The sequence below is a fragment of the Xyrauchen texanus genome, chromosome 47 (assembly GCF_025860055.1).
Source record: "Xyrauchen texanus isolate HMW12.3.18 chromosome 47, RBS_HiC_50CHRs, whole genome shotgun sequence".
Classification (NCBI taxonomy): Eukaryota; Metazoa; Chordata; class Actinopteri; order Cypriniformes; family Catostomidae; genus Xyrauchen; species Xyrauchen texanus.
Window position 1 is genome coordinate 21449767 of NC_068322.1, and position 24667 is coordinate 21474433.

A 24667-nucleotide genomic window follows, 5' to 3' on the forward strand; every position below is an offset into this window, starting at 1 on the left:
TGTGTGTGACTTACAGATGGGGGTGCAAAAGAAGCATTCAAATGAAATGCTGTGATTATTGGAATATTGGTTGTCTGTGTGTGTTCACACAGTGTAATATTGTGTGTACGTGTGTGGGTTTACAGGAGGTGAAGGGATAATACACAGATGTGGTGAGGATGATAGACTCTGAAGACAAACTCAAATTAGAACAGAGTAATTGGAGTCATTCCAGCTCCTGGTAATGCATTACCATTATTAACAACACCAATTTTGATCAGTCTCTGCATTTATTAATTAGAGCTACCATCTCTTTGTCTCAGGTAAACAAGTTTGGATCGTAAATGGGCAATATAAAGATACAGAGGCCATCCTGGAAGGCATAAATGAGCACAAATTCTCCACCACGCTCATATAAGACTCAGTAAGTTCACTCAGAATGTTACCTCATACACTGTAGTAGTGCAATAAAACCTACTGTATCAAAACCAGAAACCTTTCTCTTAACCAGTCAGAAGTGGAATCAAAACCCAAACACTGTTAGAACTGCTGCCTGTAACTGAGTGCAAGCTTTGAATAATACTATCATTTTATTATTGGCTTTGTATATATTTTGCTTACTGCTGACTGTCTTGAAATTCTTGACACATTTTTTTTAGCACACTTACCTGTGCCTTCAAAATGACCATAAATGTAAGTTTTGGTAGTTCAGCTTTAACTTGTCCGACTTAGACTACATAAAACAGCATTTGCTGCACATTTATCTTCTGTAATGTGACATATTTCTTCTGAGTGAAACAAAATAGTGTGGCGTGGGACTTGAATTTAAACATTGGTATTGTTTGGATTGGGAAAAGTAGGCTAAGATATTATTTGTTAATATCATTTTCCCTGCCTAAACAGCCTTGGTTACATCAGCAGGGAAAATAATCAGAATTTAACTAGATGATGTTGGTTTAACAAAGCCTTAATCTGGAAGTGATAATGGATGGATGGATGGATTGGGCTATCTGTGGGTGTATGCACACAAACTGTGGGTGTATTGTCTGTAAATGAAGTGGCACAAAGCACAATTTGTTATTTTCCAGAGAAATAGGTCATTGCGCCAAGACATTTCAGCAGCAGGCCTATTTTCAGTGCAAAGTCTAAACTCAGTTCCTACATTTGTAATTTGGAAATTCCACCAGCAGGTGGTTATAAAGTTCATGTCCAAACTCTGAAAATAGAGTGGAACATCAAATTATGTCTCTTGCAATCACATATGTAACAAAAATCTACGAGATTTGTTTTGAACTATCTATAAGTAATGGTTTAATATTTAAGAAGTTGTTGTAAAACTGTTGATATTTACAATTGTATTAATGATATATTTTGTATTGGGATTTTTCCACCTGTTGTCATAGAGTGATTTTAAAGTCACTGCAAAAGGGGCTGTGGAAGAAGATGGAGAGGGTAAAATGTTTGGAATCTGTATGATTATTATTTTTTTTTTTTTGACCACTTTGTTATTTTGATTATATTTTAATTTATTTTCTTGTTTTCAGAAAAATCAGAATCAAACAGAAGAAGTGAAATGTGTGCCAATACAATCACTTTTAACACTAGCCAAAATTTGTGTCAGTAGATGAAAATTATTAATAATACTTACATTCTCTATAATTTAATGGAACCTACATCCAAATCCTGATGAGAATCACATTTTCTATGCTTATAAAATGAGCGTGTCACTGTCATAGATATATTTTTATTCTTCTAATTTATTGCAAACAGTTACACAACCAACTTCTTATGATTGTGCTGTCTTTGTTTATATCACTGGTGTTTGACAGGGAATGAACTAAATAATAGGACACAGACGGAGCAATAACCAGAAAAGAAACTCAGAATTCATTTGCACTTGACTCAGCCCATTAACGCTTTGCACGCAAAATTTTGGCAAACCCACTTGCGCCAAGACTTAGTGCATCCTTGCATGAAAATACCAAAACTTCATGGCCATGCCCATTGACTGTGCTTATGACTTTAAAGCATGATCTTTGCTCTGTTTCAGGGTCGGATGAAAGGAAAAACAGTAGAAGGAATTCCGTACAAGGACTTCTCCAAACTGGCCTGATGTTCATCCTCTCTCCAGAGCGAATCTACTGTATCAGAGTGCAATTTAGATTATTTACACCTCACATGTAAATAATAAAGACTCTTACACAATCCCCTAATTTACACAATGGATCAAATTGATCTAGTTTTTATTTATTTTATTTTAGATTTATTTAATTTATCTTTAGATGCCACTGAAAATAGTTGCATATAAATGAAAATAAAGTATTCATAGATTCAAACTGTGAAGTGATCTGCATCCCCATTTTTGTATATATTTATTGTATTATTAAAAAAGGAGCCTTTTCTAAATGGTCATGTGGCAAGTTTAATAAAATGGTTTGTTATATGTTCTTATTTCTCATATAAAATAACAGTTTTCTACCAATCAGCCTCTTTCTGTCTTAGCAATGAATTGAACATAACACACAATCAGAGAGAGGGGAGGAAGCTGTCCAGCTGGGGAAGGATATAGCTGGAGTAACTGCCATCAATGAAGCCTTTCCCATTGCTATGAACAAACCAGCAGTATACATCGGAACCTCGTTTCTTGTCAAGTCTGTAGTCCTTCTGCCAACCCCTGATCAACACACACAAGCCACAAGATTTTAATATATGAAGGATAAATGATGCACACACACACACACACACACACACACACACACACTAAATAGAAAAATCCACAAGATGTAAATATTCTACAAGTTAACATGATTTAAGTTTGATAAAATTGCTTGCTAACCTTGTCAGTGAAAAGTTATATCTAAAACCGTGATTACAGTGTTTTGTTGTTGACACCGAAGATGTTTTTTGGATAAAACTTTTCACAGTTAAAGGGATAGTTCACTCAAAAATGAAAATGCTCTCATCATTTACGCCTCCTCATGCCATTCCAGATGTGTATTACTTCCTTTCATCTGTAGAACACAAATGGATATTTTTAGAAGAATTTCTGTTTGCTCTTTTGGTCCATACAATGCAAGTGAATGGGATGCCAACATTTTGACACTCCAAATAGTACATAAAGGCATTATAAAACTAATCCATATGACTCCATATTTTGTAATCCATATTAAGTGATGTGATAGGTGATAGCTTTTGCTCACCCACAACTATCCTGTCACTTCTGAAGATTATGGGTGCGTCTCAATCAGCCCCCTAGTTCAGTAGTGAGGGTACTGATCAGGGAGTCAGACATTGTTAGGGCTGTCTCATTCGCAAAATTCTTCCAGTACACTAAAAAATTCACTCCCTAAAAAATCCCACAATGCAACCAAAAAACCAGAGAGCACCGTTACTCACTACGTTCCTTTACCGGAAACGTCATCATGTCTTCTGAAGTATCTCAAGTCGGTAGATGACGAGCACAAGTATAAAACTATGAAGTCCAAGCCTTATTTTCACTTAAAAAGAAATATTGTCTTTCATTCATAGTTACCATGACAATGAAACAATCTTTTAAATATTTAAGTTGTTAAAAGAAGGTTTAAAATACACTCCTATAATTTGTGTTTATTTATTTATGCCATTTATTTGATATAATAACACTGTACGTTTGAATATCTTCAACGAAAATTAATGATAGTGTCATTTATACAGCAATGGTGCTGATTTATAACAGTTGCGCTTGAATATGCGAGTTCGTTATCGTGTTGCTTATCGTGTTGGTGATTATTAGTCATGAGTGTCCCAGTGTTCAGTGGATGAACACCCTTGCCAGTGCCAGAATTCATGTTCAGGATAAACTGATTCAGGACATCGGGAGCTAGGGAGCTGATTGAGACACAGGGATTCGTTTAACCACTGGAATCTTATGGATTTCTTTTATGCTAACTTATGTGATTTTTGGAGCTTCAAAATTGTGCCACCCATTCACTTGCATTGTATGGACCAAAAGAGCTGAGATATTCTTCTAAAAATCTTCATTCGTGTTCTGCAGAAGAAAGAAAGTCATACACAACTGGGATGGCATAAGGGTGATTAAATGATGAGAGAACTTTCAATTTTGTGTGAACTATGGTAAATGGTCTGCACTTATATAGCACCTTTTTAACCTTATAGGTATTCAAAGCACTTTACACCCTGACTCATTCACACATTCACACACACATTTGTACACCAATGGCAGCAGAGCTGCCATTCAAGGTGCTAGCCTGCCATTGGGAGCAACTTGGGGTTCAGCGTCTTGCCCAAGGACACTTCGGCATGTGGAGTCGTGTGGGCCAGGAATCGAACCGCCAACCCTGCGATTAGTGGCCGACCCGCTCTTCCACCTAAGCCACAGCCACCCCAAACTATCCCTTTAAGGTTGGTATGCATGTTAACATATAATGTTTATGACTTTTGACTACTTTTGAAACAAAGTGTATTTTAGCATTTATGGACAGGCCCCATTGATTTTATCTTGTATTGAACCCAGAACAATCCTTGTATTGAACCCAAAAATTCCCATTACAGTAATATGAAATAAAAGATATATTGTTTAAATGGTAAAGCATTTATTTATCAGGGTAGTATTTGTTGTACTGCCTTTAATGTATGCTCCTTAAAAACAACACTGTCCAGACAGGATGATTCTCTTTTACTGTATTGCAGTAACGAGAATTACAAACTTAAAGGAAAAAATTGGGATGCATGACAGTAATGAGAATTGGGGTCCTAATATACTGGTCCTAAAAATAGGCTTCAAAATATAATTTCTTGGTTCTTTTCTTTTTGATATTGATATAGTGTGATTTAGAAAAATAAGAATAATATTTGTATTTGATGGGGATGTACCTGGTGACAGCTATTTTGTTGCCTTTCACCTCCATTATGGCTTCTTTCTTCTTTGGGTCTTTGCCTTTGTGCATGGCAAACACCTTCACCTCTGGCTCCTGTGCAAACTGACCTGTTAGAAAATAAAAAAACATTTCCTTCGTCAACATTGTCCAGTTGCACACAAGTCATGGACCCAAACTCAGAAAAACAAATGTCATACATTATTCAATTCTACTGGTAACACATCTATAGTCTGTCAAACCATCAGCAAGTTTTTGATCATTTTAATAATTTTTATGTTAAGAGCATAATTCTATTGCTCCATGTAGTCCCTTAAGTAAATGATGACAAAATGGTATGGTAATGGTAACCCTGAAGGGCCGTTCACTTGTGCATTTTTGTAGTTGTATATGTTTGAGTGTTGACCAACGCACCGATGAGACCATGAACCTGTGGGGAGTATTTGTTGTCATTTGGCATGTAAATCCCCAGGAAGTCCACCTGCACAGGATGCTTCTTCCACACCCGATGTAACAGCACCATCACTGAAATACCGCCATCGATCATCACGGTAACCTGTTGCTCCTTCACTATGACGACCTTCATCCTGACAAACAATGGTTGTAATAAATACATATAAGTCTACAAAAGAAAAAAAAAATCTAATCAAATATATAGTGCTTATTCACTCTGTTATTTGACATGCTCCTTCACTCATGTGCCATCTGCAGCCATTCACATTATATATATATATATATATATATATATATATATATATATATATATATATATATATATATATAAATTCAGTAGTATCAGTTTCATCATAAATTAAAATAACAGAGTGTAATCAGACATGGGCAGTATTTCAATTAAATGTATTTTAGATACGTATTTAATTACTTTAGCGTATTTTGTAATTTGTATTTTGCAGGTGTGGAAAAAATAAAATGTAGTTTGTAACAAAATATTTTGAGGGAGTGTATTTAGAGTATTTCAAATACTTAAATACTTAAGAAAAATCACCATAGTAAAAGATTTTGCCATATTTTCGGTCTGATGTTGTTGGCAAAGGCAATGTCCAGGTTAGATGCACGAAAATCACGTGACACCCTGTAGACCGGGCTCCCTCCAAGAAGTGAATGAGTTTTGAACACTGGAGAAGAAGTGGCACTGCTCCTCTTAAAAGCGGCATTAAGGTAAAGTGTTTTGTGAAAAATATACAGTCTACACACACACACACACATATTGCACACTGAACGGCATTATAGAGAAAATAATTGTGCCTTATGAGATCAATGCACTGTTGTCATTCATAAAAGGACATCATAGGCCCTACCTATATGAAACAGCGCGTCTGTCGTAACTCCACTGAAATCTCCATGCTAAGCAAGCGTTCACAATATAACATCCATCTGCAGTTTTTACACGTTTTTAAACTTATTACATATGAGAAATATTGTATAAATATTAAATATAAATATAAAATAATCATCAATCTTATTGTTTTTCAGTAATTGCGCACGCAGCGCGATTCTACTATGGAAAAGGCATACGCGGTCAGGGCAGTTAGAGTCTCGTGTGTAAAACAAACCCACACATATTATGATTAATCTGATTAATCATATATATTATAATTAAAATTTAATTTTGATTTTGTTACAAAAATTCTCGGTCTGTTATTTTTTTTCCCCTGGGGTACTAGCCTATCCCCAACATTTTCTGCAGTAACGTTAGTTCTCCACTGATCTGAGCTAATGAGCTGAATACCTAGTGAGGTAGGGGTCTCGGGAGAATAATATATATATACCACTCTCAAAATCTATTTTAAAGGTCAGGCTATAGGCCTACTGTAGTAGGCATAAAGGCATTAATTTAAAGTACATTCAGTAAAGCAATATGGTGTGCATTTTCCTGTATTAATTATGAAGAAGTAATTGATTTAAAGTGAATAGATTTCATTCTGGCTAAATGTTTTATTAATAGAGCTTATTCTTTGGTGTGTAGTAATTTGAGTTATGGCTGTAAATTGCAACTGATAATCTAACAATAATATTTTTTACCATTTAGTTTGAAATGCAAGACATCCGAGATGAGTGAAGATCACAACCCATCAGAACTGTGCCAGGATGATACAGCAACAGATGAAGGTACCACAGGGATAAAGTGTGCCATATTGGATGGGACATTCTTCAAAATAGTATCTCAAATTCCAAGTGGAAAGATAGAAGCTGAGTGTCAGCTGTGCACAACCAAAAAAGCAATCATATGTGGCTCGCATCAAGCAACATCAAACTTTAAGACACATTTGAGATGAAAGCATCCTGAGAAATTAAGGGAATTTGACGATTACAAAAAGGAATGTACCAGTGGACAACAAAAGAGAGCCAAAACATCGTTGACACAGACTACTCTGTTTGGTCACGTTGGCCTATCAGTACCACAAAGTAAAATTGACTCCCTTGTGACATCCTTTATTGTCAAAGTTATGTGCCCATTAGCCACAGTTGAACAGAAAGAATTTACAGACTTAGTGCAGGGACTTTGCCCAGGTGCTGGTGTCATGTCCAGAAGAACTCTCCGAAGACGAATTGATGATGAATTTACTGCAAAGACAACAAACCTGAAGGAGACACTTAAAAACTTAAAGCATGTTTGTACAACTGCTGATATCTGGTCAACAAAAAGACCAGTTATATGGGTGTAACTGTACACTGGATACATAGAGATACACTTAAAAGAGAATCAGCTGCTCTTGCGTGCAGACGCTTTCCCAGCCCTCATACATACAGCCGTATAGCAGAGCTTTTGGAGGAAATTCACACAGAGTATGGACTGACTACAGAAATGATTGTGGCTACAGTTACTGATAATGCCTCCAACTTCGTGAAGGCGTTTGAAGAGTTCAATATCTGTGTAGTATCGGATGGACAAGATGAAATTGAAGAGCAGGAACGTGATCTGTCCTACGTCATCATAGATCCCGAAGAAGAAGAAACATCAGGGTGTTCTATCATTTTACCACCTCACATCAGGTGTGCCACACACACACTGAGTTTGGTGTCAACAACTGATGCTAAGAAATCAATCAAAGAGAATCCAACTCTCTCTAGACTTAATCACTCAACCATGGCAAAGTGCTCAGCCCTATGGACTGCATCTGGCAGACCAAAGAGTGCTGAGATGCTAAGCCAACTGATTGACCAGCAACTCAAGACACCCTGCATTTGCAGGTGGAATTCTCTGTATGACTGCTTGAGTCAGTTGGCATGTCTTCATGAGAAGCTTCCTGAGATCATGACTGCCTTGCAACTTCCATTATTCAGAGAAGTGGAACTTGACTTCATTGAGGAATATTGCAGAGTGTTGAAGCCTATTGCCATTTCGATAGATCGCCTTCAAGGGCAAAATGCATGTTTCTATGGTGAGCTTTTACCGACTCTCTTTGCTGTCCAAGCTAAATTGCAAGACCTGCAAGCTTCAAACCTGCGGTACTGCTCACACATTTTGCAAGCTACCTTAGCTGGCTTTGAGAGGAGGTTCAGCAACTTCCTGCAGCTGAAGACGGATGTAAACGAAGCCATCCTTGCTACAGTAACACATCCATTTTTCAAGATGAGGTGGTTGCCTTTGAGACTAACATGTGAGAAGAAGAGGATACATCAATTCATTCTGCACGCAGCTGAAGAGCTTGGTCTTCTGTCAGAGTGTGATGCTGCAGCAACAAGCTCAAGCACCACTGAGGAGAATGAAGATGAATTCTTTGTCTTTTCTGATCAAGGTAAGGAGAAAATGTATCCACTTCAGAAGGCTTGTAGCAAACAGCAATTTCAGGTGTTAATCATTAAATGAGAAGTTATTCATATGTCATATTGTTACCTTGTGTATGAAAGTATATGAATAACAATGTTTGTTTTTTCTGATTCTATTGTCTTCACTCTCAACAGGAATCGACAACCAGATGGACAGAGAGGACTTACCAAGCCACAGCAAAGCAGAGTTAGAGACCCTTCACTTCCTGGAGGACCCCAGAAAGGACCTGGCTTCACTGGACTCGTATCCACTAATCAAGCTGCTCTTTGTGAGATTCAACACCACTCTGCCATCATCAGCCCCAGTTGAGCGTCTCTTTTCTTTTGCAGGCATGGTCTACCGCCCTCATAGAAGGGGATTAACTCCTGAATTATTGGAGAAGTTGGTTGTACTTAAAAACAACTAGCCTAAATGACAATGGTTTAGTTTTCTCTTTTGTAGCATAGTTGTGTTATTGCTACTATTTCTGTTATTGACCTTTCAGGCCCTGTAGAGATTTAGTGAAATGCCCATACTTTTTTATTTTGCTACTTCGCCATTTTGAATTTACACATTTCTCATATTTGTGTTATTGCTACTATTTGTGTTATTGATCTTTCAGTAATAAAACAAAGACTTAAGATTATTGTGGGAGTATTTTGGTATTTTCAAAATACTAATTACTTGTATTTTATTTAAATACATTTTTCACATCAGTATTTTGTATTTTATTTTGTTACATTTCATGAGCCAGTATTTGTATTTTGTAACAAAATAGTTTTTGATGTATTTGTGCCCACCTCTGAGTGTAATCAGTATGTATAGTATATTGGCCGCATAAAGGCGCCATGAATGCAAAGTGTAAACATTACAAATGACACATTATCTACTGCACACATATTACTTCAAATCATAATCTAGTGGTTAAACAGCTTCTTTTACTGATCTCATTTTAGTTCTACTCATATAATGAGGAATGAAGTCATTCATAACACATTTTAATGTCACATTAGTTAAGGTTTTACATGTGGTCTTGTGCATCCACAATTTGAAAAGCTCCTCTAAATGCCTCCACCTGTGTTGCGGCCTGTGTCCGAATGTTTGCAAACAGTATACCGTTGCTCAGATGTTTAAAAATGTTTGGCTCTGAGCAAAGAACGAAGAAGAACTACGCTGAATATGCCAGGACCTTTACATGTCAGTCAGACAGTCTCTTCTGGTCTAGTGGGTTTTTCTTGGCTAGAATAAGTTGCAAAAGTGACGATAGTCAAAAGTCTGTCTCTGATACCTGTTGAGCAGCAGTTCAGCTGTTTCTCCCCAAGAGAACGAGTGATTGTTCTTGTCCTCCATCAGTTCGATTTTCTGGGTTCCTACTATGACCTGCACACCATCTGTTTTGGAGTATATGGAGATGGTTCCAAAATATGTGCTTGTTTTGTTGTTTTTCATCTTCTTAGACCCCACCAACTTGCCATTGATTGTGACTTCTGTGAGTATGAATAAGGACAAAAAAGCATATGTGGTGTAAAAATTAAATAAGGACCAGGGCAATTTTTTTATAGCCATAAAGTAAAAAATGTTTTTTCAAATGTCCGGAGACATGTGGAGAAGTTACCAGTTCCAGGGTCAGAAATCAGGTTGAGGATGTGTCCAGGCTTGGAGTCAATATTAAAGCAGATGTCCATGTTAGTTTTAGGCAGGTGAATGATGAAGTGAGGGTCATTGTCAACTGCATTAAAAAACAATAGAATATTGCAGTATACAGTACATTTTGTTAATGCAACATTGGAGCACGCATTTCTTTAAAGTGAACAAGAAACGGCATTCACAGCCCATTTTACAAATGGATCATGAAAAGTGGGTGTTCTACAGGTGAAACTCGAAAAATTAGAATATCGTGCAAAAGTTCAACCTTTCAACTTAAAAGGTGAAACTAATATATTATATAGACTCATTACAAGCAAAGTAAGATATTTCAAGCCTTTATTTGATATAATTTTGATGATTATGGCTTACAGCTTATGAAAACCCCAAATTCAGAATCTCAGAAAATTAGAATATTGTGAAAAGGTTCAGTATTGTAGGCTCAAAGTGTCACACTCTAATCAGCTAAACACCTGCAAAGGGTTCCTGAGCCTTTAAATGGTCTCTCAGTCTGGTTCAGTTGAATTCACAATCATGGGGAAGACTGCTGACCTGACAGTTGTGCAGAAAACCATCATTGACACCCTCCACAAGGAGGGAAAGCCTCAAAAGGTAATTGCAAAAGAAGTTGGATGTTCTCAAAGTGCTGTATCAAAGCACATTAATAGAAAGTTAAGTGGAAGGGAAAAGTGTGGAAGAAAAAGGTGCTCAAGCAGCAGGGATGACCGTGGCCTGGAGAGGATTGTCAGGAAAAGGCCATTCAAATGTGTGGGGAGCTTCACAAGGAGTGGACTGAGGCTGGAGTTACTGCATCAAGAGCCACCACACACAGACGGGTCCTGGACATGGGCTTCAAATGTCAAACGTCTTACCTGGGCTAAAGAAAAAAAAGAAGTGGTCTGTTGCTCAGTGGTCCAAAGTCCTCTTTTCTGATGAGAGCAAATTTTGCATCTCATTTGGAAACCAAGGTCCCAGAGTCTGGAGGAAGAATGGAGAGGCACACAATCCAAGATGCTTGAAGTCCAGTGTGAAGTTTCCACAGTCTGTGTTGGTTAGGGGAGCCATGTCATCAGCTGGTGTTGGTCCACTGTGCTTTATTAAGTCCAGAGTCAACGCAGCCGTCTACCGGGACAATTTAGAGCACTTCATGCTTCCTTCAGCAGACAAGCTTTATGGAGATGCTGACTTCATTTTTCAGCAGGACTTGGCACCTGCCCACACTGTCAAAAGTACCAAAACCTGGTTCAATGACCATGGTATTATTGTGCTTGATTGGCCAGCAAACTCGCCTGACCTGAACCCCATAGAGAATCTATGGGGCATTGCCAAGAGAAAGATGAGAGACATGAGACCAAACAATGCAGAAGAGCTGAAGGCCGCTATTGAAGCATCTTGGTCTTCCATAACACCTCAGCAGTGCCACAGGCTGATAGCATCCATGCCACGCCGCATTGAGGCAGTAATTAATGCAAAAGGGGCCCAAACCAAGTACTGAGTACATATGCATGATTATACTTTTCAGAGGGCCGACATTTCTGTATTTAAAATCCTTTTTTTATTGATTTCATGTAATATTCTAATTTTCTGAGATTCTGAATTTGGGGTTTTCATAAGCTGTAAGCCATAATCGTCAAAATTATATCAAATAAAGGCTTGAAATATCTTACTTTGCTTGTAATGAGTCTATATAATATATTAGTTTCACCTTTTAAGTTGAATTACTGAAATTAATGAACTTTTGCACGATATTCTAATTTTTCGAGTTTCACCTGTATATCTGAATGGAGTCAAACCTAAATGTGAGTTTGCAGTGGATTGTGGAGGACAACTGAAACACCTGAAAAACCAAAAGCATCCACTTTTGAGAAGGCTTTTTTGTTTAGAACATGGGACTTCACCCTCGAGAGCATCTCATGTATCCCAATTGGAACGCTTATTTTTTCAAATCTATGGTTAATTGCTATAATAGACGTAATCTTTATGACGTTAAATTACTACATTAAATATTGGCAGGATTATAGAAAGGCTGCATTACATACTACAGTATTGTAAAACAATGCCTGAATACCTATTTTGCTATTAGAAATCATTAAACAATACCCAGCATTGCATACTGCAGTTGATATCAGCCACAAAACAAGTCTTTTCAGAGGCAGAGTCATTTAAAATGGTGCAAAACAAGACAAGTAATGTATCTTGAGACAGTAAGTAGGGTTAGTATTGAGCCATATTCCTATAAGGGAGATCTCAGCAGTATCAGGAATATTGATCAGTGAGAAAGAAGTATTCTTATAATTAAATAAATAAGTTTGACTGAGCTGCATTACCAAGGTTGATGCGTCCAGGAATAATACTTTGATGTGTTCCGGTCGCTTCTCCAAGTGTAGGAGCAGGTGTAGGCTGAGCCCATGGAGGATTTTGGAAGACTACATGCTGCACTGGCATTGATCCAGGTGATGGCATGGTGGCTTAAATAGAAAAGGGAAGTAGGAGTTAGAGTGAGAGTGAGAGATAGTTTAAGAGGTATCACACTGATCATACACAGATCTATTGAACAGTATAGGAGAGCACAGTATATCATGTTTCACCTAGTGTGAACAGAGTTTTCTGATTAATAACAGGAAAAAATAGTATACAGCAGATTTATATTATTGACAATTCAAATTGAATTCTTTAACAAAAGTTCGGGAGGAGCTTGCTCATCTAATCTGCCAATCAAACTGCAGGCTGCAGAGTATATAAACCGCCACTTACCTCGCTCTAGCGACAGTCTTTCAGGCATCCCTCCACCTCCCCATCTCCTTCCTCAATCTTAGAAGAGTTCCTGCCCATAGCTTCCTCCATATATAAAGTAGTCCCTTTGGATTGGTTACCTGAGCAGCAGCCATGTTTGGAGTCTTTGGGCGAGTCCGCGATCAGTCTCTCTGCATTCTCCTGGTCCTGACTCTCCACAAGCATAGCTGTGAGAGGGGTCACAAACTGATGTTCCACAGCCAGAGCTACGATTCGCTGGGTGATCTTACGCTTTTTATTTGCAGTAGGAGCAAGAGAGCTACACCAGAGGAATTCCACATAGTTCTCAAGTCAGTGTTTGAGGCAATCATTCATGAATTATAACAGATTATATACAGATGCAGTCTATGTGATCTAAACAAAATTGGGGTCTCTCTCACCGTTCAGCTAGTAGTTGATTGACAGTGATGTAGGCCCACATCTGCCGGGCAAAGCCGGTGAAGGAATGCTGCTGTGTGCTGAGCATTGAGTCTATCTCCTGAAGATCTGCCTCTGTCTGAATGTTCAGGTCCATGTTGGCCTAAAATAGAGAAATATCTCTTATCAAAGAAGGTTTGAAAACTGAATTAAGGATCTATACAGAGACATAAGTGATGTTGGACTCACAGCAGAGGCGGTGGTGAAGCTCTGCAGTGTGGTGAGATCTGTTGGTTGGAGTTTTCCAGAAACTATCAGCTCAGAACCACGGAAGAATTTGTCAAAACGGTTCTGGGTCACATCACTTACAGCACTCTCAGGGAAGTTGATGTTGATGGTCCTCAGGAGAGGAGAGGAGACCTGGCTGTAGAATGACTGGAGAGAGACAAAACGAGGAAGAATTATCACATTACTAAAACAGTATTCCTGGGATAAGGATAGAGATAGAAGTAGGAAGATCCCTGAACAAAAAAAGCAACAAAAACAGACTGATAAGGATGGGAGGCAGACATGTCCACATGTCGCTGAGGTAGAGCCCAAGTCAGATCTGAAGCCTTTCAAGTCATGTCTCAATTCTTTGAGGAAGAGTCCTAGTCAAGTTTCAAGTCTTTGATTTGGAGTGAAGTCGAGTCTCAGGTCTTTGAAGTTGAGTACAAATCAAATTTGAAGTTTCTGAAGAAGAGTCCAGGTCAGGTATCAAGCCTATGAGGTGGAATGCAAGTCAAGTTTAAGTGTTTGAAGAAGAGGTCATGTCATGCCTCCAGTCTTTGATGTGCAGTCCAAGTCTTGTCTCAAGTCTTTGAGGTGGAGTCCAAGTCATGTCTCAAGTCATTGAGGTAGAGTCCAAGGCATGTCTCAAATCTTTGAAGAAGAGTCAAAGTCATGTCTCAAGTCTTTGAGGCAGAGTCCAAGTCAAGTTTCAGGTCTTTGAAGTAGAGTCCAAGTCAGGTATGAAGCCTTTGAGGTGGAATGCAAGGTAAGTCTCAAGTTTTTGAAGTAGAGTCAAAGCCAAGTCTCAAGTCTTTGAATTAGAGTCCAGATCAGGTATCAAGCCTTTGAGGTGGAATGCAAGTATCAAGTCTTTGATGTAGTATCCATGTCAAATCTCAAGTCTTTGAAGAAAAGTCCAGGTCATGTCTCAAGTCATTGAGGTAGAGTCCAATTCATGTTTTAAGTCTTTGAAGATTAGTACAAGTCATACCTTAAGACTGTGAGTTTGAGTCCAAGTCAAGTCTCAAGTCTTTGAAAAATGGTCCAAGTCATGTCTCAAGTCTTTGAGGTAGAGTCCAAGTCATGTCTTAAGTCTTTAAGGTAGTCCAGTTCATATCTTAAATCTATTAGTTGGATTCCAAGTCAAGTCTGAAGTCTTTAAAGAAGAGTTTGTCATGTCTCAAATCATTGAGGTGCATCCAATTCATGTCTCAAGTCTTTTAGGTGGAGTCCAAGTCAAGTTTTAAGATGTTGAGATGGATTCCAAAACAAGTGTCAAGTCTTTGAAGTAGAATCCATCATGTCTGAAATCTTTAAGATGGATTCTAAGTCAAGTCTCAAGTCTATAAAAAGAGTCCATGTCATGTCTCAAGTCTTTGAGGTGGGGTCCAAGTCATGTCTAAAGTCTTTGAGATGGAGTCCAAGTCAAGCGATTAGTCACTGAGGTGGATTCCAAAACAAGCCTCAGTTCTTTGAAGAAGAGTCCATGTCATATTTCAAGTCTTTGAGGCGGGGTCCAAGTCAAGTTTTAAGTTGCTGAGGTGGAGTCCAAAACAAATCTCAATTATTTTTAGAAGAGTCAATGTCAAGTCCCAAGTCTTTGAGGTAGAGTCCAAGTCATCTCAAGACTTTGAGGTAAAGTTGAAGTCAAGTCTCAAGTCTTTGATTTGAGTGCAAGTCGAGTCTCAGGTCTTTGAAGAAGAGTCCAAGTCAGGTATCAAGCCTTGAATGTGGAATGCAAGGCAAGGCTCAAATTTTGGAGGTACAGTCCAAGTCAAGTCTCAAGTCTTTGAGTTAGAATCACATTTCTCTCGTCAAATTCACAAAGTCTGGGAACAAGAAAATGTTGTGGTTCTTCCAAGAAAGCCTTCCTTTACTCCTTGTCTCACGTAACACAAGATCTTTATCGGATGATTTGGCCAGAATTGATCAGGGCCTGTCTCCCTCAGCGGATCGCTGAGCCAGAACTCTGTGAGCTCGCTCAATTACAAGCTAATGGCCTGTTATGTCGAGAAGACTCGGAAAGAGCCCGTCCAGAAATTCCACCATATTTTTATCGGGGTGGCTGTGGCTCAGGTGGTAGAGCGGGTCGGCTGCCACATGCCGAAGTGTCCTTGGGCAAGACACTGAACCCCAAGTTGCTCCCAATGGCAGGCAAGTGTTTCCATAGCAGTGATCAATCGACATATTACAGCAAGCTCCTCCAAGTCAGCAACAACCTTTGCAGCACTGACGAAATGTTCATCAATTGTTGCCAAATTTCCTTCACCTCACCGCTTAAATTAACTCCCGGGCATGCAGCCTGCTGCTTGAGGGCTTCAGCTTGAGCACATAAGTGTCTTTTAATGTCCCCAGAGCCCAAGGATTTATAAATCTTTGACATATTGTCTTCCTAGACCAGTTAAGAATCAGGGTCACAAAAATTATTAAAACTAGCAAAGTGCGCAGAGCTCGCAATTCACACGTCCGAACCTCGCATGGCGTCACATGACCCCGACTTTTAGTGATATTTAGAGAAAATATTAATCTTTGTAGACTTACTAACTTGCATTGTGCACAAGTGTCTCATTGAAAATCCAATTTACTTCTGAAGTCAAAAGTCAAGTAAGTCAATATTTAGCAGGTTAAGTGCAACTGGAGTCAGAGTTTCAGAGTCACGTTCAAAATCTCTGTACCTTTAATTGCTCTGAGGCATCATGATTGGCATAGATCCTCTGGGCCATACCCCTGTTGTCCATGGCAATTCGCTCCAGAAAGTCGAAGTCCACGTCAAAGCCAATACCAAGAGAGAAGAGAGAAAACTCCTCCCTCATCACACGCTTCACATTCTTCTGAATAGTGCTCAACTTAATTACTCCTGAAAAGTTAGGATGAGAGAAATCTAAAACCGGCTTTATAGAAAGCTTGAGATGACAGAAAACTTCAGGACATAATGAGGGGTATACAGTAACTGTCTGTGGTATAAAGTGAACATGAAATGCTCTAACCCACTGTTGGGTCTCCATCAGACACCAGGATGATCATAGAGACTGAGCGTGGGTCGATCACTCCATGATTTGTAGCTCTCACCAGCATTTGCACAGCTCTCAATAAAGCCTCGTTAATATTGGTGCCTGGGGGCAAATGTCACAGAAGGTCACTCAAAATCATTCAAGACCACTATGTAAACCATCTGTCTGTCTCTCCCTCTCTGTCTCTCTCACCTCCATTGGGTTTTATGTTCTGGATGTACTTCTTGGCTTCATCCACCTGGATGGAGGAAGCTTGGACCAGATCTTCACTCCAACAGCGGACATTGTGATTGAAGTCTATGATGCTGAAGTAGTCATCCATTGATAGATCCTCCAGAATAGCCTTCATTGCCTCCACTGTCTTCAAGAGAGGAAGAGAGAGACAGAAATGAAGAGCTATCATTTTTAGATATCTTTTAGATTTTCCAAATTTAAACTTTTGACATCAAAATTGGTGATTAGTGGCTGCTAGTCCATGTCTGTTAGCACAAAGATCATTTCTATGCTAGTGTAGTTCTAAAGGTTGACAACATAAACTATTGGCAGATATACAAATGTAATTTTGCTGATGTTCTCTTCTGGGAAAATGGAAGATTACCACAGCAAAACATCCTCACCTGCTTCATCTTCAGTCCCCACATACTGCCGCTCACATCAATGACAAAGACAATGTTTTTTGAGAGAGGTGAGAGATCGGACGGAGCAAAGAATTGAACAAAATGACCATCAGACACCTGAGAGATGGAGAATAGATACAGTGCATCACCAATTCTCTCTTTTACTGCGAGAGTGTGTTTACGTTCTCCAACGGGATAACTTACTTTGTATTTTTGAGTCAATTGTCACACATAAAATGAGTGTATATGCACACCTGAAGTTCTCCAGCATTGCTTTCTCTCTCCACATCATATATGACAGTGAAGATGCCATCCACAGAACTTTCTGTACAGTTTTCACACTTGCGCTGCTGCTGTAGGGTTGGTTTAAACACCACATGTGCTTTGTCTATTGTGTGTGTGACTTTGGTTACTTCTGAAAATTGCTCTCCTGGAGGGACCTTGACAAACTTGATGCCTTTGGGCTCAAATATATACACGTCAACCTGAGAACATACACACATCCCACCATATTAGTGGTCACATGATGCATCTATGCATGCACATGGATTTAAGCATAGACATGTGTATACGTGTGAAACTGACTTGCAGCTGTGGGACCAGGCGTCCTGGTTTGATGTGTAATGTATGCTGGTAGATGCCCAGCTTCCTCTGCAACATTTCCTGATAGTGTAGCTCAAACTCCACCTTGCTGCCTGGAGGAACATGCACCTCGGTTTTAAAGGTCTCCATTGCTTGAGAGTTAGTCCTGAGAGATAGAAAGATATTATTACTGTATATTATTTCTATACTGAGCATTACTGGGGCCCAAACAGAATATACTTATGTGAATATTGTATTTTATAATATTATACTGTACAGGCAGTATAGTATATCAATATAAATTTGAAGATGTTGTTATGAATATGAATATATGCCCTATTTATAAATATTGAACACGTCAATGTAAATATGAATATGTAGTTCTAAATCAGAAAATATGCTCTATTTATAGATATAGAATATATAAATGAAATTCTGAATATGTAGTTATGGTCTGAATGTATCACTATAAATCTGAATATATAAATCTATATAAAAAACATGCCTGATTTATAAATACTGAATATATCAACATATATCTAGTTATAAATATTAATATACCAATTTAAATATGTATATGCACATAGTTATAAATCCGAATAGATGCCCTATTTATAAATACTGAATATATCAATGTAAATATAAATATGTAATTATAAATACTCAATAAATAAATGTAAATATGAATATTTGGATATAAATATGAATATATCAATGTAAATCTGAATATGTAGTTATAAATCTGAAAATATTCCATATTTGTAAATACTGAATATTTGGATATAAATATGAATATATATCAATGTAAATATAAATATGTAATTATAAATAATCAATAAATAAATGTAAATATGAATATTTTGATATAAATATGAATATATCAATGTAAATCTTAATATGTAGTTATAAATATGAAAATATTCCATATTTGTAAATACTGAATATTTGGATATAAATATGAATATATATCAATGTAAATATAAATATGTAATTATAAATAATCAATAAATAAATGTAAATATGAATATTTTGATATAAATATGAATATATCAATGTAAATCTTAATATGTAGTTATAAATATGAAAATATTCCATATTTACAAATACTGAATATATCAATGTAAATATATAAATACTCAATAAATAAATGTAAATATGAATATTTGGATATAAATATGAATATATCAATGTAAATCTGAATATGTAGTTATAAATCTGAAAATATTCCATATTTGTAAATACTGAATATTTGGATATAAATATGAATATATATCAATGTAAATATAAATATGTAATTATAAATAATCAATAAATAAATGTAAATATGAATATTTTGATATAAATATGAATATATCAATGTAAATCTTAATATGTAGTTATAAATATGAAAATATTCCATATTTACAAATACTGAATATATCAATGTAAATATATAAATACTCAATAAATAAATGTAAATATGAATATTTGGATATAAATATGAATATATCAATGTAAATATAAATATGTAATTATAAATACTCAATAAATAAATGTAAATATGAATATTTTGATGTAAATATGAATATATCAATGTAAATCTGAATATGTAGTTATAAATCTGAAAATATTCCATATTGAATATATCAATATAAATATATATATGAAATTATAAATACTCAATAAATACATGTAAATATGAATATTTGGATATAAATATATAAATGGATATACATATGAATATATCAATGTAAATCTGAATATGTAGTTATAAATCTGAAAATATTCCATATTGAATATATCAATATAAATATATATATGAAATTATAAATACTCAATAAATACATGTAAATATGAATATTTGGATATAAATATATAAATGGATATACATATGAATATATCAATGTAAATCTGAATATGTAGTTATAAATCTGAATAATATTTATATAAATATAAATATGAATATATGCCCTATTTATAAATACTTATTTTTAGAATAAATAAATCAAGGTAAAGTCAAATATATATTTGTAAATCTATGGGTTGGGTTACTTTTTAAATCCAGTATGGCTTTCTGTATAAAATTATATTCAAATTAAATGTAAATTCAAATATGTAGTTAGTTCTCTGATTAGCTACAAATGCTTTGTAGTTGTAGATTTGTTTATATATTTGTTATGTAGACAAATCAAGAGTGCGATCAATAGATGGATAGACAGATGGATGGGTGCACGGATGGGTGGATGTATTGATTGGTGTTTAGTACCTGACAATGCCAGCAGCTTTACCACGGGCTCTTGCTTGAGCATAAAGGTTTCTCGCGACTGTCTTCTCCTTCACCGAACCGACAAACGTGATCCCATTAACATTCCTGAAAAGCAGCCACCTGTCATACAGGATGTCCATGTTTGTATATGTGTGTGTGTGTGTGTGTGTTTATGCTCTCACATGGTGAAGTTGTTAATGAAGGCCTGTTTGGGGATCTGCACGTTGAAGCCGATGCTCTGGGCATTGGAGCCTGAGTTAACCACAGAGCTCTTGACTATGGTGTGAGCGAAACGGGATGTGATCCTGCTCTCTATCTTATAGCTCTTTACAGTGATGTCATTGCCCTGAATCGCCTACATACACAAACAGAATGCAATACACAAATCAAACCAAACTCAATCAGATTTAGGGCATCTTTATGTTAGGGTGTTTATTTAGTTGCTATGGCATTGCTGAAGGTGGTTTCTTACTGGCCCAAGTCAAAAGAGCCCAACCCCAAGTCTCTATGATCTTGTCTCTAGATATGACTCGGTTTCTCCTTCAATGTAAATTGATTGAATTTGTGCCTGTTTTATCATCAGGTAGGCAAAGGTTGTAGGTTAGACCACTAAGAAAGTTAATAGCACACCTCTCCTCAATTAACCGGACAAACGCTACGGGATTACCCTAAACTTAATCCTGAGGGTTAAGGGTTTGTTGCTTTAGTAAGCAGTACTAAAAAGTAGAACACATACATATTTTAAATGAATAAAAATACATTTGTAGCATAATTTTTTAGGCTTGAAATCATTTGGGGAAAAAACATGTTCTGAGACAAACAAGCATGAGACAAATTTATTTAAGTATTTGAGAAAATAAGAGAAGTAGAACAGCAGCAGAGGGGAGTCAATAACCGTAGTGTCTTTAAACAAGCCAATCGATTGATAGATAAGATTAGAGTCGAATAACAAGAGCATGATTACCTCAAAATCCTCTTCCACCTCACTGGTCACAATGTTCCTCTACACACAAACAATAGAGAAATTATTGTATCTTGTATAAATACATCAAAATGTACAAACTAAGTGATTTTTTTTTCTGCCCAAAATATTGCAAATATAAAGTAATTAATAAATAAATAAAATCTTTTTTTTTTATTTAAAAATATATCACAAAAATGTATAGGCATTGGGCAATAGAATACATTTAAATATATATTTATTTATTTTTTATTATCATTGAAGCACTGCAAATGAATGTGCCAATGTAATGTGTAAATGGAAATACAACATAGTGACAATCTAACATAAAAATATTGGTGGAAAGCAACTATTCTAGTCTTGCTGAAATCTATTTTGGATATTAATTCTAAATTATAATTTTAAAATATAGAAAATTGGCCAAATTTTTTTTAAAAAAATACAAAATTTTAAATAAAAAATTATATATATATAATTTTTTATTTAAAATTTTTTATTTTTTAAAAAAAAATTTGGCCAATTTTCTATATTTTAAAATTATAATTTAGAATTAATATCCAAAATAGATTTCAGCAAGACTAGAATAGTTGCTGATAGTTTTTTTTTTATTATTATTATTATTATTTTTTTGGCCAATTTTGTATATTATATGGTTCGATCCCCACAGTCACCACCATTGTGTCCTTGAGCAAGGCACTTAACTCCAGGTTGCTCCAGGGGTTTATCCCCGTAATAAGGGCTCTGTAAGTCGCTTTGGATAAAAGCGGCTCTGTAAGTCGCTTTGGATAAAAGCGGCTCTGTAAGTCGCTTTGGATAAAAGCGTCTGCCAAATGCATAAATGTAAATTAATTTTATAAAAAATAAACGCAATTAATCGCAATGCCCCGGATTGTAATAAGGAAGATTCCTGAGAAATGCAAGCTTGTAGTACCACCTGTTTACTCCAGAGGGCAATAATTTAAATTTCAGCTGTGTGGCAACGTGCAGTTTATACAGTGAAGAAAACAACCAGACAGCACAAAACAGACATTCATTACGTTCTTGCATTCAAAACTTGAGTTCAAAACTAACAGATCTTAAGATGTGTTGTAAGTATTAAACTATATTTAACTTGGCACAGTGACCTAAAAATATTATGTTTATGACGCAACACACCAGAGATGCTACACAAGCATGTCTGACGCAGGTGTAGATTGACGGGCTCTTAAACAAGCCCTCATAATAAATCTCCAACTGATTGACAAATTCACTTGTGAAATGGATTACTGTGAACTGTGTGCCAATGATTGACTTATTATCAATAATATGGTAATAAACAATACATTAAATAAAGCCGCTTTTTGTATTGTCTTATCAATGATTAACTCTTCTGCTACAGGAATGTAATGCATTTTAATTATCTGAATATATATATATATAGAGATATAATTTTTTAATATTTAAAGATAACTATGTCTAATTATTTAATCATTATATTTGTAATTATTGTTATATGAGGGGCCTTTCTCAGAAAATATTTGCATATACGATTAAATGCGATTAATTAATTGGGACATTGTGTAATTAATTAGATTAAAAAATGTAATCGATTGACAGCCCTAATATATATATATATATATATATATATATATATATATATATATATATATATATATATATATATCAGAATAAATGAAAAATTACAAAATATTAAAAATTAATTTCTATACCACTTATAGGTTATAACCATCTGGAGGTCATAAATAAATTAATTCTCATTAAAAGTTGATATAAAATGATTAAAATTAAGATGTCGTTATATATAAATTGGAATAATGATTTACTATTATTTATTTTTAAAAAGTAGTGAAAAATATTCTTTTGATAGATAGATTTTTTTTCACCTTAACAATGTTATTTGACAATTAGCAACAAATACTGTGTATATATATATATATATATATATATATATATATATATATATATATATATATATATATATATATATAAATATTGGCAATATGTTCCTGATATATTTGGGGATATTAAAGTTGGAAACTTTGTTAAATGATGAAGCCACTTTCAAGCGCATTCCTGTATGTACCAGATTAAAAAAAACATGTATTCACTGACAGACAGAAAATATTTGTTTGGTAGATTAAAGAAAATTTTTTTTACTACAACTATGTGACATCCAACACTACCTCACAGACTGGACTTCCACCTGACTCTTTGATCAATGGAAATCAATAAAGGCCTCAGTGACACTGTGATCACATTAAAACCTTTAAAAAAACAGCTGATCCTCTTGAAAACAAGTGCAAAGATTATTATTATAAAGATTTTCTGCATAATGTTGTTTTTTTTGTACTTTCCATTCAGAATTCTCCTTCTAACAACTTATTAATGTCATATTGAAGTGGAAAAAATAACTTACCCTGTATCTTCCAGACTCTTCGTACTGATCCAAAGGACCTGACTAACAAAAAAAATCCAAATATACATTTTGATAAATAAATAAATCCTCTTCAACAGCATACACACACACAGCAGCACATACACCCTAAAGTCTCTTTCCATCTTACCGTTTCACTTTCCCACTCCCCATCGATGACAAACTCAAAAGCCCAGCTCTGACAGAAGAGCAGGACACTAAGAAGAAGAAATGTAGGCTTCATGGAACCAGAGAAAAGTACTCTCAACACAAAACAAAATGGCTAGCACAATCCCCACACATACACACACTGACTGACGCTCAATGATCAGCCTCTGCAGACTGTGAGAACTCTGAGCCTCGTCAATATTTGTTGTGTGTCACATAACCAAAAAAGACTGTTGGGAACCTTTGAAACTTGACCAGCAGATTTCAAAAACTTTACCCAGAATGGAATGACACATATCATATGCTTTTGTTCATCTGTGGCTGAAGCAATATTGTTTTTGGAAACAATCTGCTTGAACACTAAAATAAAAATATTTCAATAAGCAATATGTCTATTTATTTGCCTCAAATCCTTCGGAATAAAAAGTAACCTTTTATACATTTCTTCCTGAATTATATGAAGCAGTGACCATTAAAAGGGTTGGGGACCAAACTGTGAGTTGAGGGAAGTACCACCAGCCACAAACTCTCTCTTTTCAGATAAAGAAAGGTGTCAAATTGAATTCATGATTTATTAAAATCTCATTTACTTCTCTGCTTCTGACTGTGGTACTGTGGTATTGTAGTGCTTGCTGCACTCTTGGGCTCCAACCCAAAAGTTAATTAGTGGGACTGATTATGGAATGAGGATCACCGAGACTCAACGTGGGTCCTTGTGAAGACTTTGTGTTGAACACTTAAAGAAGAGTTGGGAGTAAGCGTGGGCAGTGGCAGATTTAGGCACGGGCAACTTGGGCAGTGGCGGCGGCACCCCCCTTCAGGGTCAACAACTTTGGGAGTGTTCTCATTTAGAATCACCACCACACAACCCCCCGGTCAACAACTTTGGGGGTGTGTTGAAGCGGGTTTCACCCTGGGTGCCAAACAAGCTAGAACCGCTACTGAGAGTGGGAGGTCTGTTTTGAGTGCACTTGCTCAACG

At 36.2% G+C, this 24667-nt stretch overlaps 2 protein-coding genes across 2 annotated transcripts; one reads left to right on the top strand and one right to left on the bottom strand.

Annotated features, from left to right (window-relative positions):
- Positions 1-2159: 2159 nt before the first annotated feature.
- Positions 2160-23879, bottom strand: LOC127638707 (inter-alpha-trypsin inhibitor heavy chain H2-like). Its single transcript, XM_052120352.1, has 20 exons — positions 23670-23879; positions 23522-23563; positions 21109-21147; positions 20327-20499; positions 20145-20249; positions 17903-18065; positions 17572-17802; positions 17318-17434; positions 16893-17061; positions 16677-16802; positions 16365-16546; positions 13669-13854; positions 13443-13582; positions 13143-13321; positions 12597-12737; positions 10241-10354; positions 9914-10112; positions 5268-5440; positions 4852-4963; positions 2160-2653 (listed from the first exon to the last, which is right to left on the bottom strand). The coding sequence occupies exons 1-20, from the start codon at positions 23760-23762 to the stop codon at positions 2506-2508; spliced, it is 2832 nt and encodes a 943-aa protein (XP_051976312.1). The 5' UTR covers positions 23763-23879; the 3' UTR covers positions 2160-2505.
- Positions 5597-9903, top strand: LOC127638709 (uncharacterized). Its single transcript, XM_052120354.1, has 2 exons — positions 5597-8614; positions 8781-9903. Exons 1-2 carry the CDS (start codon positions 7531-7533, stop codon positions 9050-9052), a joined length of 1356 nt encoding a protein of 451 aa, XP_051976314.1. The 5' UTR covers positions 5597-7530; the 3' UTR covers positions 9053-9903.
- Positions 23880-24667: the final 788 nt, after the last annotated feature.